General features: G+C 37.7%; 1 protein-coding gene across 1 annotated transcript; it reads right to left on the bottom strand.

The window, feature by feature from the left end:
• Positions 1-14,346: 14,346 nt before the first annotated feature.
• On the bottom strand, positions 14,347-20,525 carry LOC113771133. Its single transcript, XM_027315751.1, has 3 exons — positions 20,277-20,525; positions 18,990-19,943; positions 14,347-17,268 (listed from the first exon to the last, which is right to left on the bottom strand). The coding sequence occupies exons 1-3, from the start codon at positions 20,523-20,525 to the stop codon at positions 14,347-14,349; spliced, it is 4,125 nt and encodes a 1,374-aa protein (XP_027171552.1).
• Between the last annotated feature and the right edge of the window lie 14 nt (positions 20,526-20,539).

Here is a 20,539-nt window from a genome sequence, read left to right as displayed (position 1 = left end):
CGCGAAACTTCCGAGAAATTCTTATAACGATTGTACTACTAACTATCACTTGAGTATTTATTCATAAGATTACCTATTTTAGGACCATAGTACAAGTCTTCAATATTCCAAGCTTATTGTGCTACTACGCGGATAAAATCTCCAAGTACTATTCACTATTTTTACTAAACGTACTCCAGGAAATTAATTTTCAGAACGAGTCACTTTAAAAATATAACGAAGTTATATTTCCATGTATTTAGGTCTAATAAGGCTAGAAAATATTCCTCGTGGCAAAAATTCAATTAAATAGTTTATTAAGCCATAAATTAGGCATAAAATAATAGTTTTTACGAGTCCTCACAAGTTCAATGGCTGAGAATTGGATCTCGTAAAGTTCAATGAATAGTTCAAATTCAAATGAAGATTAAAATAGCTCAAAATATCCCGCAAAAGTGGAAGGTTTTAGAGTGTTTTTAGTTTTGAAAAAGTAAGGACCAATATTCAAATTCAAAAACTACCAGTTACTCATGAAACACTGGAAAAACTAGACATTCGGTTGGAAGAAAATATTAATGTGTATATATAAACGCACACATACACACATACATATGTTGTAACATATGTATGCAGGAGTGGAGTCATATGTCTATAAGGGTGGACAATTATCCCCCTCAAGTTTTAAAAAATAAATTGACTAAAATATTTATTGAATCCTTCATTTTGCATTTTATTAGCCCCTTTCCCTCAATTTTGTAAAATTGTCTATCTTAATTATATTGTCCCCTTTTAACTTTGTAAACTTAACTCTTATAGCTATATTTCTTTTTCATGGTTTAGAATATTCTCTCCTTCATAGGAAAATTTTATAATACTTAAACAAATGTGATGTATTTATTCTATATTAAACATTGAAGGCATATTTTGGGAGAAAAAAACAACAATTATATGATCATCAAAATAAATATAAGTCAATGATTAGTGTATAAGATAATATATTTGATGAACTGCATTGAAATTAATTAAGTCTTGAACTCTACTATAAAGTATTGACAAATTGATAGATGCCCCCTGCTTATAGGTCTTGATTCCACTTGCACAATAATAAAATTCTACTTACAAAAATATATAATTGAGTATTATGGTAAGTGAGGTCGTCTACACAAGGATTGGGAAAATTTGTCTCCTTTCAAGCAAGAATTTAATGGGGGCTTTTTCCGCAGAATAAAATAAATTAATTCACTTAATTAAATAAATAAAATAAATTAAAATTAATCAATAATAACAAGAGCTCTAGCCTTGGAGAAACTATAGAAGTGGTTCACACAATTAGCCATTCATGTAATGATAATTTCATTTATTCATTAATAAACAGGTTATAATTGCCATCAATCTCTAATAATCAACTTTTCATTACTGTGTCGATAGTTAAGTTACGATTATTAACTATTTTCCTAATTAGAAAATAACCCTAGGTACGATCATAGGATTCAATCTTCTAATTGTCTTAGGAACTAGAAAAGGCGTGTTCTAACCAAACACAAATCCAATGATGCAAGTTGCCACTAATTTAAGGTAATCAAATAATTACAGATTTAACTGCTTTAATTGGTAGTATGTTATTAGATTAATTCAAATACTGGGCCCTTGATATTCAAACCACCAAATAATCACAAGCATTAAAACCAAAAAATATACGAATAAAAATAAAAAAGAAATAAAATTAATTCGATCTCTTAGTTTCAGTTGAACCAAATGCTCATTTGTCCCATGATTAGAAAGAGAAAATTAGTTGCTCCTCATGGAATTAACCCACGCAAAAGTGTGAAAAACTACAAAGGTCATATGGCCAAAGGAGAGCTAGAATCGTTGTCTTACTATGAGGGAAAAAAATAGAACACCCGAATCCTAATGACTAATTGTTTTCTACTTGTTTTGTTCTAGCCAACTGATCAATGCTTCTCCAGGAAAAGGAATAATAAAATAGAAACATAAAATAAGACTACTAAGTGTCCTATTCAAATTGGAAGTCTTCACTTCTGGAAAGAAGTCATGCTCGCTACTGGAACATATTAGGATTTGGAAACACGAGTGAAAATCTCGAACTTTCTGGACTTTATTTGGATGCACCACGCCTAACTACACAGAAGTCTTATGGAAAGTCACCAATTTCACTCCTCTTTGTTCCACACCCCTACAATTAACACCAATTGCCAAATATAAGTAGAGTCCATTAATTAATGCAATATGTGGTCAAAATCAAGGAAAAAATATTCACAAATTTACTAATAAAAATGCACCTTATCAATTCCCCACATCTAAACTATACTTGTCCTCAAGCATATCATAACTCAGAAGCACAATCAAAATAATAAACATGTCACAGCATAACATACTAGCATAAGCATTTAATTCTCTGAACAACTTCATCAAAATCTAAATGCACCGGACTCAACTTTCATCACAATGATTGAAACAAATGTACTCATCACTCTCGAATGTGTATAGGGTATAATTCAACTCTCAAATCAACACTCTAGAGTGATATTACCATAAGCTTACTCATATGTCACATCTTCACCACCTACTATGAATTCAATACAAGAATCCAAGGGACTTGAACATGGTTGTAACGGGGTTTTAGGCAAGGGTTAGGATAAAAGGGTAAATTGAGGTGTAAACACATCAAAGAGAATGCAAAACGTTACTATGAATCCAACAACCATTGTCACACTAATTCACTTTCGAAGGCATTTTGACAATTTTCACCAACATAGCAAGCACAGGCATATTCTTGGGTTTTTCGTCAATGATCACAACATGTCAATCATGGCCAAAAGCACTTCACAACACACATTTCTCTTCTTTCTTCAGATTTTTCCTCATTTTTTTTCTTCATCTTTTTTCTCACTTTTTTCTTTTTAAAACAAACACAAACACCTTCAAAGTGTACTCATTGGCGAACACTTGATAGCTCCAATTCATTGTCTTGCATCAACACATCAAATTCCCATGCAATGAAATTAAGCCAATTTTCGACACAAGATTCAACAAGAAAGTCTAAACAAAAGGTTCTAGGTAACAATTATGGCTATTAAACAAAAAAAGGGTCAAAGGTTGAAACATGGCTCACTAACGATCCATAAAGTAAGGGCAAGTTTTTGAGAAAGTCAAAAAGGGTTAATCCTAAATGCCCTTGTTATTTTCATGCATTAAATTCAATAAAAATGTGGTCTTGATATGCATAACAAAAGTTTTAGAATGACAAAACCATGTGCACTAACTACTCAACAAAAGAAACGCAGAAAATTTGGATTAAATGCTCATTAACAGGCTCGAAATCTCACAAAATGGTTAAACATATGTCAAATCTAGCACATTTATCAATCAAATCCATTGTCAAGAAAATGAGATACCTAACTAGCATAATCACACCACTCATGCTCGCACCTTAATTGCATTCATCATAACCATAAAGAAAGAACTAGCAACAAAGAAAGAAAAAACATAGGCAAAGTAAAACCTATCTAACATAATCCCTTCCCCACACCTAAATTGTACATTGTCCCCAATGTACAAAATAAAGAACAAAAGATGAAGATAAAGGAATAACAAAACTTTCCGGAACAAGGAGAAGAGTATCACACTACTAAGGATTAGGAACAAAATGTGGGGTAAACTCGATGGAATAGAAGTAAGTAGCCAAATTTTGCGTCATCTTAGAAACGTGGAGCAAGACATTGGCAAGACAACTATCCATCTATTGAATCTGCTCACGCTACCAGTGAAACTACGCATCCAAGAAGATGGTGGGGTAGCACAGTTGTAGAAGGATCTCCACCAATAACACCAGGAGTGGAATAATGACCGATGTGAGTGGAATTACGTCTTGAGAGAACTTGTGGGTCCCAACAGAGTAAGCAACATAAACTAGTAGGAAAAATGGTTAGCGGATAGTAGTGGCAACAAACAAGTGGAGATTTAGATTGATGAATAGCATTGTCAATTGAAGGAAGATGACCAATGGACGACTAGTGAATGGTCAGCAATCTTATGATGCCAACAATGGACGGCAGCTACAAAACTGACAACGGACAGCCCAACGAATTGACAAACGGCATTGCTGAAATGCGAGCAGTGACGACAGTAATAATGGACGAGGAACAGAAAAGATGGTGTGACAGTCGACAGTGATGGATGGTGGCAAGGCGGTAATGAATAGTGACACGATGATGGCAAGTGGTTGCCAATTGGAACCAGAAACCTCCATGGGGTTTGTCATGCAACTGGAAGAAAGGAAAAGAAACAAAGAATAAAGAAAGAAATGAAAGAAACGAAAAAGAATAAAAAAATTAGGGTTTCTTAAAGAACAAAGAAAATATTTTTTATTTTTTTTTATTTTTTTAATTTAATTTTTTCGTGCACTGCACAAGACACGGGCATGCCTAAAGGAGATGAAGTCTTCTGGTCAAAAACTTTAATCTCACCAGCACACCCTAGAGATACGAGCACGCCTTCTTGACCAGTATTTTTTTTGAAATTTTTGAACATGTCAAAAGAACTGATCAATCGGTTAGGCACGGGCATGCCTTACCTGGTAGTAGTCTTCTCCACTAAAATAAAAAAATCAAAATCAAATACACAGAACATAAAAAATCTAAAATAAAAGTGATAAAAATGAATTAAAAATGAATGGGGTTGCCTTCTAATAGGCAAGTTTCTTTAATGTCCTTAGTTAGACATAAAGTATCATTTCTCAATTTGGATGTAATTCAACTTTCTTGCAATAAATGAAATTTCTTCAAGATCCAAATCACCATTGAGTGCTATTGTCTTCTTTAACTTTTTACCCATTTTTACATCATAAGTTATTTTCAACCTATGATGTTTGTTTGCAGCAACTTTCAATTTGCCCCTACAATTAAACTTTTGAAATTCTTACATAGTAGAGTTAATAGCATGAATATCAAACAGAAAATAAGAGATGATAAGATGTTTTATTTCATCAAAAATATTAAAATGAACTATTTCTCTATCAAATCCCATCGTAAGTGTACCTTAACTCACATCAATCTTAGTTTGGATAGTATTCAAAAATGGTCTACCTAACAAACATGGATGATGAATTTGGAGAGTTTTCATCATCCATATAAAGCATATAAAAATTAGCAAGAAAAACTAATCCATTTGCTTGAATTATGCATCCTCAATTACGTCATCCGGATAAACATTTAAATGATCAGTTAATTGAATTATTATCCCTATTTCTTTTAAAGGTTATAGATTTAGGGAATCATAAATATATTTAGGCATCACATTAATAGAAGTCACTAAATCTAGCATGTCACTACTAATTCTAGAATGTCCAAGTTTATAAGGGATGGTAAACATACCTGGATCCCCGCATTTAAGTGGTAGTTTCCGTTGTAAAATTGCCGAGATAGTCTCACCTACTACAATTTGTTCATCCCCTCTCAATTTCTTCTTATTGACACAAAATTTCTTCAAAAACTTAGCGAATTTTGGCACTTGCTTGATCGCGTCCAACAAAAGAATGTTAATATCCACTTTTTGAAATATTTCAAAAATATCATTTTTCTTGTCTTGCTTTTTTGGTTTTTCTAATTTGTTAGGAAAATCTAGTGGATTAGACTTAACATTAACCACAGAGTTTGAAAGTACCTTTGGTTTTGCCCCATTTTTCCTTTCTTCCTTAATTTCCTTCTCAAATTGGTCCTCACTCTTATCATTTGGGATCACTCCTTTAGATCTTTCGATTTCTTCCCACTCCTGAGCTTTATAGCACTCACATTCTTTGGATTCATCTCAGGTTACAATGGCAATCTTCCCTCCATCTTTGCTTCTAAGCAGTTAACCATAGGTCGCCAGTTGACTCATTTGATTCTCTAAATTCTATATGCTTGACTCAGTCTTTTGCTGAAACTACAAAGTGTTAGAAGCCAATGTTTTAACTATATCTTCCAAAGATGTACCTAAATTAGAAGAGGAATGATGAGGCCTTGGTGAGTATTATGACTGGAACCTTGACTGTCTATTGGAAAAAAAAATTTGCTGCCTATTCCTCCATAGCTGAAATTTGGATGATCCCTCCAATCCGGATTATATATGTTGGAATAGGAGTTATCACATTACCTGCCATGTTCACCTATTCTGCACTATTATCATACAACATTGGACACCTATCGATAGGGTGACTTGTATCCTTTCAAATTTCACATGCCTTGACCTACTACATATTTCCTACTTCTATCTGTCAAATAATAAAGGTTAATTCAGATAACTGTTGCTGAATGGATAATACACTTACCTCATTCACTCGATGAGCTAGGACATCCTCTCGTGTACCAAAATGCTATGAATTTGTTGAATGGATAATAAACTTACCTCATTCACTCAATGAGCTAGGACATCCTCTAGTGTACCAAACTGCTATGAATTTTCTGCCATCCCTTTAATCAATTCTCATGCTTCTCAAGAAGTCTTATTTACCAGTGCATCTCTGCTTGCAGCATTTCTGATATTCCCTTTTGTGTAAAGAAGAATTTCGTAGAAATATTGGATTAGAAGTTGTTCACTTATTTGGTGTTGAGGGCAACTTGTACATAGCTTTTTGAATCTCTCCCAATATTCATAGAGAGATTCCCTGTGCTGCTACTTTATACACCACTACAATAAAAATGACCTTTAACGGCATTTAAAGGTGTCAGTATAGATAATCTAACCTGACACTTTACCTTTCATCACACCTCAGACGAGTGTTGTCTCTTCCAATGTTGGGATAGGCTCATATATTCAAACGTGTCAGGAAAACTATGATGTTATAACATCCCATCTGCCAACAAAAATCCCTTTTCTTGATAATTGAAAGTGTTAGGATAGCTATAGTACAACATTAGGATATCAAATTCTATGCTGACACTTTTAATTGCTAAGAGTTTTTTTTTTTTTTTGATATAGAAGCAACCTGCAAGTACTGCTCCCTGTTATACATTCCGTCAATCAGAAACCCAAAGGACTTGTAAAATTATCCCAAAGAACAGAATGCATATAAGAAAATATGCTATGATGCAAAAATCTAGAAACATTAAACTTGAGCAGCACTGTGATTATGAGAACTGAAAATGCCAACTCCCATAAGCAAGAGGAGATTTGTCATCATGTTTCATACATCAAAAGATTCACAGGAATAATTCATATATAATAGATGAGCACATGACTAGTAAGGTTAATGGCCACAAGGAGTCCGTACAGATGTCCAGACATGCTTGACAAATGGTAAGTGTCGCGCCCCATTTTTTAGTAAAATAAATAAATGGTTTAAAAAATGTATTTTTTGATTCAATTGGAAAATGAATTGTGATTTAAAGAAAAAATGGGTCTAAATGGGGGGTTGAGAATGCGACGATTTGACCCAAATTTATAGTTTAAAAAGGGTTTTTGAAATAAAAATTGGAGTCGCCACTTGGTAATGAGTTAAGGTGTACCAAGTCACCAAAAAATGAATTTTTAAAGAAAAAATAGGAAAAAGTAGTAAGAAACCCCTTTTAAACGACTCCTAGTCCACGTAAACCAAAGAAAAAGGTTCGGGAGTCACATTTGACGAAGGGGAAGGCAAGGATAAAAATCCAAGGCACCCCTTCGACCTAGCCAAGGCTAGTTGCGTGATTTAACCCTTATTTTCCTAAACTTTTCTACCCAAGGTATGTATTGCAAGTTGGATATGACTAATGGATGAGAAATGCAATCCTAAATCTAAGAAATGTCTCTTATGAGGCTTTTGGTCCCATTCACATGAATTGTGACGGCCAAATAAGGAAAGCCCTCATAGAAATCGCAAATAATGCAAATGAAGACTCAAATATGTGCAAGTGTGAAAAGTGTAAGAAAAGTGCATGTGTGCAATTTGAGAAAAGTGTTTGTGTGCAAATGGATGAAAATATAAGTGCTCGTGTGTAAGTGAACGAAAAATAGTAAATATAAGTAAAATGGGTGCAATGTGTGAAAGGACAAAATAAAGAAAGTGAAGAAGTGTGTGATTATGGCATGTGGATTTAAGATATATATTTAGTGAGAGAAATAGTGAGAAAATGATATGAAAATGCATGAACTTAGAGGAATGCATCAGGTCGGGTACGGGGATGACCTCTATTTTTTTGTGATTTCAATTTTCCCTTTGATTAGAAGGGAAAACTAGCGTGCTAAGGCTATTTTGAAGCCACACTCGCTCGTTTCCCTTACCCAAGGGGGTTTTCACGCAAATGAACCCTATAACTAGCATGAGATGCAAGTCCTAAAGTGAAGGGGAAGGGGTTTGAGGAACATACCAAATGATAAACTAAGGAAAAATGCGTGATATGTGGTGATCATGCACTTCATGAAAAAGGAAAAAAAATCTATTGTGTCTAACATTGGACTAGCCCCTCCTATGAATTCCGACTAGCGTTGGACTAGTGGAAACGATAAAAGAAGCCACAACTAGCGTTGGACTAGTGTGGTGACGTACATTCATTCATTCCATTCATCCACACTATAAAAAGCGAGTAGACATGCGAATCACTTATAAACACGTAGCACATAACACTTAGCATGCTTGACTAGATGCAAAATCCTAATAAAGCATTTAACATATAACACATAGGCATGCAACCATTACATTTGCTAACTAAAACAAAAGGGAAAGGGAAAATGGACCAAATTACTTGCTACGCCCTATCTATTACAAGCCAAGAGGTGTACACATACCCCATGAATAAATAAAAGAAATACTTAAAATGAAAGGAATTAAAGCAAATTTAAGAAAGCCAAGTAAACATGTAATTCTCAATTAGCACATTAGTCCACATAGGAGAGAAACAAAAGGGGTAAAAGAGATTATACCTCCCCGTTGGTGATACTAAGGAAGTAAACAAACTCAACTCGGCTAGATTCAACCAAGAAAAGACTAACTTAGGCTAAAATCACCAAAAACAAAAGATTAATGCACCAATTTAGTGATAAGATATAAACTAAACAATTTGAATCCATCAAAACATCAAACTTTCCCTCAATTGCAACTCAATGAAGTCAAAACTACTTAAAGACCAAGGCAAAAGGCATGATCATCCGATCCCTAAGCATAACATCTACTAAAGACCCAAAAGCAAGCACTACTCAATCATTTGAACCTAATTGAAACCTTTAAAAACACAAAAAGTTCCCCAAGTAAATAACAAGGTTCAAACAAACATTATGGAGTTTTGAAGGTCCAAGAGTGAACAAGGGTCCATGAATGATTTAAACATGCATTTTGAAAACTCGATAGCCACCATTAATCAACCAAATAAAACTAATTGAAAAATTTAAGAGCTTCAAAAATCCCAAAAAAACAATGAAAGGCCAAATGATGACTCAAAGTACACCCACCTTAGGACCTAATTGTAAAGAAATGAGAACATGCTTGGGCTTTTGTGGAACATGGAGAAGCTTGAGGGACTAAATTGATTAAGTATTCAAATTACTTGGGCCATAGTGAGCTAGGGGGGACTTGGGGGGTTCAAAGGCAATTTTGAAACAATTTCCATGCAGGTTCATGCAAGCTACGTGAGCAAACATTCTGCAACCAAAACAAATATTTCTGCAGCCAAGAAACCATCGCAACTTGCATTCTCACGAACAGATATCAACCTCAACACTCATTTTGATCAAAAATCTTTCAACCAAACATTCAAAGTTAATCTAAACATCATAACACACACATTCAGAATTCAAACAAACTCAAATATAGAAGAAAACTGATGCAAAGACAGAAGGCAGCTCATGCATTCAGCATATTTTTCCAGCCGCAGCTTTTCTTTCCATTTCAATCGTGCAAACCAGATTTATAATTCAAATACAAAGCTTTGATTAGATATTTCTCAAAACAACATCTTAACTCTAACTAATTAACAAGCTGCTTAACTTAACTCCAAACCAACAAGAACAACGAAGGAGCTAATCATCAAAGGTAGAAAGAAAACTAAACAGCAAAAGAATGAAATAGAAAAAAAACGCAGCAAACTTTCTGCAATTCGGCACTTTACAAAATCCAGCTTTCAAACACAATCAAATCCAAACACAAGGCTTTAAACTAGGCAGCAAGCCATCATCCAAACAAATAGAAAGAAAAACTGAGCAAAATCCAGTGCAAACACAAATAAAATACGTTCAGCAAGTTGAAAAATCTGGAACATATAAAACTGATTTGGCAAGTTGAAATGCATTTTCCAGCAAGTGCTTGGGCATGAATCCGAATTTACCTCGGTTGAATCATTGTGTTAAGTACCCAAAACTAACATGCAAGGCTACTTAATGAAATTACTATCATTTCTAGTTCAGATCAAATTCGGACAGCTACTATAAACATCCACAAATCCAGAAATTCTGTTCACCATTCTTGGATGAACTTGCATGTAGCCGCTCACTATTTCATTTTTTTCTTGCTTAGCCGAACCAATAAACTTCCTGCAAAGCTTAATCATCTAATTTTAATTAGTCAAACACCTAACCAAGTGAAAATCAACCACTTTCCAGCAAATTTCATGCTAAAATACCCATGCAATTTCCAAAACAGCTCCATCGGCTAAGCTGGAAAATTGATTTAGCAATCCAGCAACTTCCAATAACATTTCCAGCCATGCAATCAAAATTCAGACCACGTAGCTTACATGTAACATCAAATAAGAAACTATCTATCAATTTTGATCCATAAGCAAATTCGGACAACATCAAAACATTACTCAACCAGAATTTCAAACAATCCTGCTCCCGGTTGGCTTGCATGCAACCTGATTTTGTATCTTTTCAATTTTCTGACTTAATCAAGGTTAACTACCTTCATGCAAATCCTGATCATCCAGGTTTTAGTTGATTAAATGTGCATCTAGACTCAGATTATCACAGATTAGCTAATTAGAGTTACAAATTCCAGCTTAAACTTTCGGCAGCTCCAATTCTTCCAAACCAGATTTTTTTAAGTCTCAATTCCTCATCTAACCTCACAAACCCACATGCATGCGTATAGACAGCTGCATCAACCTATAAACAATTCATCTAAGTCCAGAATTTACCTTAGCTTGAAGCCTAAAACCCACGACTAGCAGCTGCAATCTTTTCTTCCTCTCGGCTATCCAGAAATGCCGCCTGCCAGCTCCTCCTCTCCCTTGCTCCAACTTGCGACTAGGATGGAGGAGGCCTGGTTTTCAGACCCTTCACCAGCTCACGGGTACAAGGATACAAAGCAGCAGGTTTCTTTTTTTTTTTTTTTTCAGCTCACGAACAGAAAAGAACGAAGCAAAGAGTTCGGCTCTCACTCTTTCTCACTCTCGGATTGTGGCAGACAAGGGAAACAGAAGTGCTGTCTTAACTGCTGTAGTGAGTTGGGAGTGATATAGTAGTGTGCATTAGTGGATGTGAGTCGGCTTAGAGCTGGAAAGTGCTGGAATGTGAAGTGTAATTGGAACCGGCAGAAATAGGATTGATTTTTTCTTTTTTTCTTTTCTCAACTTAATAATTTAACAAAAATAATAGTAAAACTAAATAATAATAAAAACAACAATTTTAATTACAAACACATCAAAATAAACAAACTAAAAATAACAAAATTACCATTTTCGATCTTTTCTTTCATTTTTCATCATTTTTCATCATTTTCCTCTTTTCTCTTTTTTTTTCACAAATTTTACGTTAAAACTTAAAACTAAAACTAAAACTAAAACGTGAACAAAATTAATATGACAAATAATTAGCAAATAAAAGACAAATAAAAAGGTAACAACTAAAATGCAGACAATCTAAAACAAAATCATGAATTAGATGCAACATACAAATTATTTAAAAATTTGGTGTCTACAGTTTGCCCCTCTTTGTTTGAGTTTTGAAAAAACTTGAGACAAAGAAGTAGACACCAAATACTTACCTGTGGTATTCGGCTGCAAAATGATTCGAGCGGACAGGAATTTTTAAAAACGGGACTGACCCGAACAGGAATTTAAAACGGGACTGACCCGAACAGGAATTTAAAACGGGACTGACCCGAACAGGAATTTAAAACGGGACTGACCCGAGCAAGGAATTTAAAACGGGACTGGCCCGAACATTTAAAACGGGACTGGCCCGAACAGGAATTTAAAACGGGACTGGCCCGAACAGGAATTTAAAACGGGACTGGCCAGGAATTTAAAACGGACTGGAAATTTAAAACGGGACTGGAACAGGAATTTAAAACGGGACTGGCCCGAACAGGAATTTAAAACGGGACTGGAACATTTAAAACGGGACTGAAACAGGAATTTAAAACGGGACGAACAGAAATTTAAAACGGGACTGGCCGAACAGGAATTTAAAACGGGACTGACCCGAACAAGAATTTAAAACGGGACTGGCCCGAACAGGAATTTAAAACGGGACTGGGCCCGAACAGGAATTTAAAACGGGACTGACCCGAACAGGAATTTAAAACGGGACTGGCCGAACAGGAATTTAAAACGGGACTGGCCCGAACAGGAATTTAAAACGGGACTGGCCCGAACAGGAATTTAAAACGGGACTGACCCGAACAAGGATTTAAAACGGGACTGGCCCGAACAGGAATTTAAAAACGGGACGGGACTGACCCGAACAGAGAAATTAAAACGGGACTGAAACAAGGAATTTAAAACGGGACTGACCCGAACAGGAATTTAAAACGGGACTTCACTGGGGAAGTTTAAACAATGAATTGAGTTTTTTTTTTTTTTTTTTTTTTTTTTTTTTTTTTTTACCTGAGAATAGTTCAACTTTTGTACCAAGAGGGAAATTTGGATTTCTGTGACTGAAACGATAGCTGATGCTGTTTCTTATGATCGAGTCTTGCAAATAACATCTATCCTTGTTTACTGGGAAGCTTTGTCTGACATCGGTTTAGGTGCCAAAAAGAGAGTGACTGCTTTTGTTTGTGAATGCAACATTCCTGCAAGAAAAGAAGAAATAATGGACTTGCCACCATTGTTTGATCCGGTTTGCCTTGAGAGAATCGTGTAAACATAAGTCTTGTGATGCTTTTATTTCGGCTCGGCGGCGTCTGCCTTAGTCGAACTTGAAACCTTTCAATTTCTGAGACTGATAAAATACGGATTTACCACGTCACCCAATCCAGGTGGTAGCTTTGTTGTATGTTACTCCCTGTAACTGATGATTGAATCCCCTATCTTTGCACAAACCTCAGGGTTTATCATTCATTTGAATTCGATGGTGCAAGAATGATGCATGAAAATTAGTCATATAAAATCAACGTATATGCAAGATGATTTCCTATGTTAAGCAAAAATGAGCATGCAAAAGAATGTATACAATCATAAGCATTCATACACAAATAATTGAGAACAACCAAGAGGTTTATAAAGATACATTTTGCAAAAGAATATTTGTAAAGAATAATACAAATTTAGCCGATGACTATCATATTCAAGACTTTGAATATTTTCTCTTTGGAACCCGATATTGGCAGAAGTATCACAAATATGAGGAAAACCCTAAATGCACCAGGTCACCAGCTGTTCCTTCTTGAGCTTGTCTGTTGAGAAAACCTACCTTGGCGCCCTTTCGGGTTTTCACCAAGGTTGCCCCCACCCTTTTTGTTTTGCTTTTTTTTTTTTTGTTTTTTTTTTTTTTTTGTTTTTTTTTTTGTTTTTTTTTTTTTTACGAGGCGCCCTTTCGGGTTTTCACCTAAAGAATAAAGACACATCTCGACCATGATTGACTCAGAAATATGAGTTAAAGGTTCCAGGCATCAGTAAAATGCACTTCCCTTGTAGATTAGGAGAAGGCATTACGGACATCACTTGCCAGTTGATTATCAAATTTTGCTAATAGAAATGCAACAAATGACGGAAGCCAGGACTTTGGGCTTTGTAATGAGGTCAGGTGGGGTGTTTTTCCAGAAAGGTTAAGGCTTGAAAGCAAAATCGATGCCAGGGGTAAAATAAACTGAGATTGCCCAATTCTGAAATCATTTCCGATTTTGAACGAAACCGGGGAAAATTTACCCCAGTTTGATCGGATTTTCACTCTTTGCATTTTCTTCATTGCATTTTCCTCGCTTTTGCATTTTTCTTTGAAAACTAAATTTGCCCCAGTGTGGGGTTCTTTTCCCTTTCTTTTGCTCATCTCTCTTTCAAAAATTAAAATTTTGCCCCAGTGTGGGGTTTGCAATTCTCAGGGGTTATCAAGCGAAATTTGTCAATTCTGATGGCTCAAAGGGGACAAGTAGAGATAAAATGTTTTTAGTGTAAAAGAAGATGGCCTGACTTGCATTTCGCCATTTGCATGAATTTCTGAAGAAAATTTGCATTATCAAATGAAAAACTTTTTGCACATATCTGAGTTGATGGGTTGAGGGAATGCTCGTCCATCCATTTCTGCTAAAATAAGGGCTCCGCCAGGTAATACCTTTTGGACGATGAACGGCCCTTGCCAGTTTGGAGCAAATTTGCCTTTAGCTTCATCTTGCATCGACAAAATTCGCTTTAGCACTTTGTCACCTTCTTCAAATGCCCGCCGATGGACCTTTTTGTTGTAAGCCCGGGCCACACGCTTTTGATAACACTGACCATGACAGATAGCGTTGAATCGCCTTTCATCGATCAACGTCAATTGCTCATGGCGCTGCTTTATCCAGTCAGCCTCCTCCAATTTAGCCTCCATAAGGATTCGCAACGAAGGAATTTCAACTTCGGCTGGTAATACAGCTTCCATTCCATACATTAGTGAATAAGGTGTTGCCCCAGTTGATGTCCGAATAGAAGTCCGGTACGCCATGAGTGCATAAGGCAACTTTTCATGCCAATCGCGATGCTTTTCTGTCATTTTGCGGATAATCTTCTTCAAATTCTTATTTGCGGCTTCCACAGCTCCGTTCATCTGAGGCCTATAAATGGCAGAATTGCGGTGTTTGATTTTGAACTGCTCACATAGTCCATCTACCATGTCATTGTTCAGATTCTTGGCATTGTCCGTGATAAGCGTTTCGGGTACTCCAAAGCGACAGATGATGTGATCTCTCAGGAAATTGGCCACTACCTTCTTCGTGACATGTTTGAATGACTCTGCTTCAACCCACTTGGTAAAGTACTCGATCGCCACCAATATAAATCGATGTCCATTTGAAGCGGGAGGATCGATTGTACCAATCACGTCCATACCCCACATTGAACAAGGCCACGGGGCGGTCATGCTATGCAACTCAGTGGGTGGAGCGCGTATAATGTCACCGTGCATTTGGCATTTTATACATCTCCGGACAAAGTCTATACAATCATGCTCCATAGTAAGCCAGAAGTATCCGGTTCTCATGATTTTCTTTGCTAGCAAATGGCCATTCATGTGAGGTCCACAAACGCCACTATGCACTTCTTTCATCATATATTGAGCCTCATCCTCATCAATGCACCTTAAAAGGTTCAAATCCGAGGTTCTTTTGTATAACACTTCTCCATTTAAGAAGAATTTGGAAGCCATTCTACGCAGAAAATTCTTGTCTTTTGTACCAGCATGCAGAGGGTAAGACCCAGTTTTAAGAAACTCCTTAAGATCACTATACCAAGGAACATTGTCAAAAGACTCATTTGCAACCCAGCAGTGGGCAGGCTTGTCTTGAAGTTGAACTTGGATTGGTTCGATCTTTAATTCATCTGGATACTGGATCATGGAAGCCAAGGTGGCCAAAGCATCAGCAAATGCGTTTCGGGCTCGAGGGAGATGTCTGAATTCCAAATTTTGAAATTGTTTGGCCAGAGTGAGCAGACTACAATGGTAGGGTAGAATTTTTGAATCTTTGGTTATCCATTGCTTCAAAGTTTGGTTCACGAGCAAATCTGAATCACTAAAAGCTATCAACTCCTTGATTTCCATTTCCAAAGCCATTTTGAGACCAAAAATGCAGGCTTCATATTCAGCCATGTTATTCGTGCAAGCGAATTGCAATTTGGCAGCGGCAGGGTAGTGCTTCCCTTCGGGTGACACCAAAACAGCTCCAATTCCAACTCCGAGGGAATTCGAAGCTCCATCGAAGAAAAGCCTCCATTCAGGACTTTGTTCACTTATATCATCTGCAGCGCTTACAAATAGGACCCTCTCGTCAGGGAAATAAGTACGGAGTGGTTGATAATCATCATCCCTTGGATTTTCCGCCAAATGATCAGCTATAACTTGCCCCTTGACCGCCTTTTGTGAAGTGAAAACAATGTCGAACTCTGATAGAATTATCTGCCATTTGGCCAGGCGTCCGGTCAGCATCGGCTTCTCCAAAAGATATTTCAAAGGATCAGACCGGGAAATAAGATACGTGGTATGACTCAACAGATAGTGTCTCAACTTCTGGGCTGCCCAGGCCAATGCACAGCAGCTTTTCTCAATGAATGAATAATTAGCCTCGTACTGCGTGAACTTTTTGCTTAGATAGTAAATGGCTTGTTCTTTCCTTCCGGATTCATCGTGCTGACCTAGAACACACCCTACTGCTCCATCGAGTACAGATAAATACATAATCAAAGGTCGGCCCGGTTTGGGCGGCACTAAGACTGGTGGATGCAACAAATAATCTTTAATCTTGTCGAAAGCCTGTTGACACTCCTCATTCCAATACAACGGCACATTCTTTCTCAATAATTTGAACAACGGCTCGCATGTGGCAGTTAGTTGGCCGATGAACCTCCCAATAAAATTGATCTTCCCTAAGAAGCTTTTCACGTCCTTCTGAGTTTTCGGCACTGGCATATCTCGAATTGCTTTGATTTTCGCCGGATCTATTTCTATGCCCTTCTTGCTAACAATGAATCCCAACAGCTTACCCGCAGGTGCTCCAAAGGCGCATTTTGCAGGATTTAGCTTCAAATTGTACTTCCGTAACCTCTCGAATAATTTCTTCAGATCAACCAAGTGGTCCTCTGCCCTTTTAGACTTGATTATAATATCATCCACGTAGACCTCCATCTCCCGATGGATCATATCATGAAACAGGGTTGTCATGGTCCTCTGATATGTTGCTCCAGCATTCTTTAAACCGAAAGGCATGACTCGGTAGCAAAAGGTACCCCAAGGGGTAATGAAAGCAGTTTTCTCCCTATCCTCTTCTGCCATCAAAATTTGGTGGTAGCCAGCAAAACAATCACAAAAGGATTCAATCTCATGTCCGGCAGTATTGTCTAAGAGAATGTGAATATTTGGTAGAGGGAAATCATCTTTAGGACTGGCTTTATTAAGGTCTCTATAGTCAACACAAACTCTCACCTCTCCACTCTTTTTTGGAACAGGAACTGGGTTTGAAAGCCAAATAGGGTAATGGGAAACAATGATAATGTTGGTTTGGAGTTGTTTTTCAATTTGTTCTTTTATTTTGAGGCTTATATCTGGTTTGAATTTTCTGGGTTTTTGCTTTACGGGTGGAAAAGAAGGGTCTGTGGGTAACCTGTGCACCACCACGTCAGTTGAAATGCCAGTCATATCATCATAGGACCATGCAAAGACATCTTGGAACATAGTCAAAAATTCAAGCATCTCCTTTTTCTGCCTCTCATTCAAATGAATACTAATTTGCACCTCCTTAACTTCATCCTCAGTGCCAATGTTAACCTTTTCTGTTTCTTCCAGGTTCGGTTTTGGTTTTTCCTCATATTGTTCAAGGTCCTTTGCAAAAGAATCGAATACCTCCTCATTATCACTCTCGCTTTGGAGTTCGGATTCACAGACCTCCAAGTCATGAGTGATATAGAGATTGTCGTTATTGAATTCCAGAATTGTGATATCCAAAGGGTCAAATAATTTTATTTTTGGCCATCTGAAAGAATTAACGAATGTGGGATAATAAGCAAATAAGCATACAACAAACAAATGGTCAGGCAATACAACGAAGATATAAACAAATGAATAAACAAAACAACATGACAAGAATAACTTGTACATTTTCATAAAGACCTTTGATTGAAAGCAAATTGAAACGAAAACTTAACAATATTTACATGCACAAACGTTAGTTAAAAGGAAAATTGTTTTCATTGGCTATTTACAGATGCAACTTTTCATGAATTCACATGAATGATAAAACCCCTTTCAGTTTACCGAAACTCCTTCCGAACGGGCAGGAACTCGGCTGTCCAATTGGGAATTGATCCTTCGGGGATGTCAGGAAATTCAGCTTCGCCTGGAACACTGTCTTCAAATGTTGCCCCAACGAACAATTGGGCCAAACTAGCTTCAATTTCGTCAACTGGGTTGATTTCTGACATGATCACCTCGGCTGGTCGTGGGAAAGTATAATGCAGGGGTGGAATGTCAAGAGCCCTTTGCCTTCCTTCTTTCTCCGCTTTCTTGCGCTCCTTCATTTCTCTGATATCCTTAGCAGTTGGTCGGAAACCCAAACCAAACGAATCATTTTTCTCCACAATCTCCACTGGCTTTAAAATCCCCTGCAGATCTCGTCCCAGCCCTTTGTCAAATTCATAGCCTCCACGGATCATCTCCTTAGCCATCATGACACTGGCCCTTGATAGAGCTTGCTCCTCCTTTGTTATCCAACTAACGGAGACAATATCAGATGTGCTATGAGGGGTCACTGTGGAGCTTCGGCTACCCTCTTCTTTGGACTCGGAATCGATGATTACAAGGCAATCCTCTTCGGCAAATATAGTTATCAGCTTGTCATTTACTACAAATTTCAACAACTGATGTAATGAAGAAGGCACCGCCCCAGACTTGTGAATCCATGGCCTGCCAAGCAAAACGTTGTAAACACTAGGAAAGTGCATGACTTGGCAGGTTATTTGAAACTGGGCGGGTCCCATTTCAACTACTAAATCCACTTCTCCTATTGGCTCTCTTTGTGCTCCATCAAAACCTCGAACGATGGTCCCTGAAGGCCTCAGCTTGATGTCTTGCAATCCCAGCTTTTCTAAGGTGCTCCAAGGACAGATATTAAGCGCGGATCCATTATCAATCAAAACCTTCGGCAGCCTTTTCCCATTGCACCTAACAACTATATACAGGGCCTTGTTATGTCCAATGCCTTCCGCCGGCAATTCATCGTCAGAAAAAGTAATTTGCTTGGTGAATAACACACTCCCAACCACGTGCGAAAAATTATCAACAGAAATGTCCCTAGGGATTTGAGCTTTAGTCAATACCTCGATCAACGCATCCCTATGCACATCTGAAGAAAAAAGTAAATCCAACATGGATATCTGGGCAGGTGACTTGCTTAGCTTCTCAATCACATTGTATTCACTTCTCTGGAGCCTTTTAAGAAAATCCAAGGCTTCCTTCTCAGTGATTGTTGGTTTAACAGGCGGTTCGGAGTTATTTGCTCGAATCGGACCGGCATTTTCAAATGGACTTGCAATCTTCCCCGATCTGGTAACCACTGACACTTCCTTCTTTGCGATTGACTTTTCCCCAATCTGTACATCAGACTCATCATAATTCCATGGTACCTGTTGCAGGCTTAAAACAGGCTCTTGCTTCGGGAATTCAATGACTACGGGCTCCAAAGCCTCATTCTCAGCTGGCGTGAAATCCAAGATAAAAGGGCTTCCATCCTTTTCGAATGGCAACTCTATGATGAATGGCTGGTCTATGACCCCAAATACCTCAGCTTCCCTTGCCAAAACTTTGACCTGTTCCATATACTCCGTGTCATCCAGAATAACCCCAACGATATTAGCGTGCTCCGGCAAGGGGTTTCTATTTACGTTCGGTCCTTGTGCCTCTCTTCTCCTAATTACAATTTTCCCAGCTTCAACCATATCTTGAATTTTATGCTTAAGAGCTTTACAATCCAAAGTCGAGTGTCCAGGTGCCCCCGAATGATAAGTACAGACAGCTTGCGGGTTATACCAGGCGGGCATGCCATATGGATAGGTAGGAGGGGGTACCGTACCAATTTTCCCGGCGGCCTTTAACTGTTCATATAATTGGTCTAAAGGCCTACCTAAATTGGTAAATGTACGGCTAGGGGGTCGGTTGTAAGGTTCAGAAGGGTGAGATTGGTTGTAACCAGGTCTATTCGGTGGAGGAAATCTTGGGTTATATGGTGGGCGAGGTCGGTTTTGGGGTGGATTTGGTTGGGAAATTTGAAAAGGGGCTGAAGGTGGGTTAGGGTAGCTTGGGCGAGGTCGAGGATACTGGATATTAGTGGCATATACAGGGTACGGGTTTGGATAATAAGGGTAATGGGTTTGGTAGATTGGGCTGTGTTGGTATCGAGGTCTGGGTGAAGGATTTTGGTTCCAAACAAAGGTTGCATCCCCCTCCTTCTTTTTGAACGGTGGCTTTTTCACATTGCTTCCTTGACCTTGTAAAGCATCCAACTGAGATTTAAGGGCGGAAACATTGACAATCTTCCCAGCCCTCACAAAGTCATCAAACTCCTCAAGTTTATTTACAATTGCAGCAAACGAACATCCGGTCATACGGAAAATTTCTTCGAAGTACGGCGGATCATGGGCTTTGATGAATGTGCGAATAATTTCATCCTCAGTCATCGGTGGTTCCACCT

The sequence above is a fragment of the Coffea eugenioides genome, chromosome 5 (assembly GCF_003713205.1).
Source record: "Coffea eugenioides isolate CCC68of chromosome 5, Ceug_1.0, whole genome shotgun sequence".
Taxonomy (NCBI): Eukaryota; Viridiplantae; Streptophyta; class Magnoliopsida; order Gentianales; family Rubiaceae; genus Coffea; species Coffea eugenioides.
The sequence above is the reverse complement of the archived record's forward strand: the minus strand, read 5'-3'. Positions and strand labels throughout refer to the sequence as shown.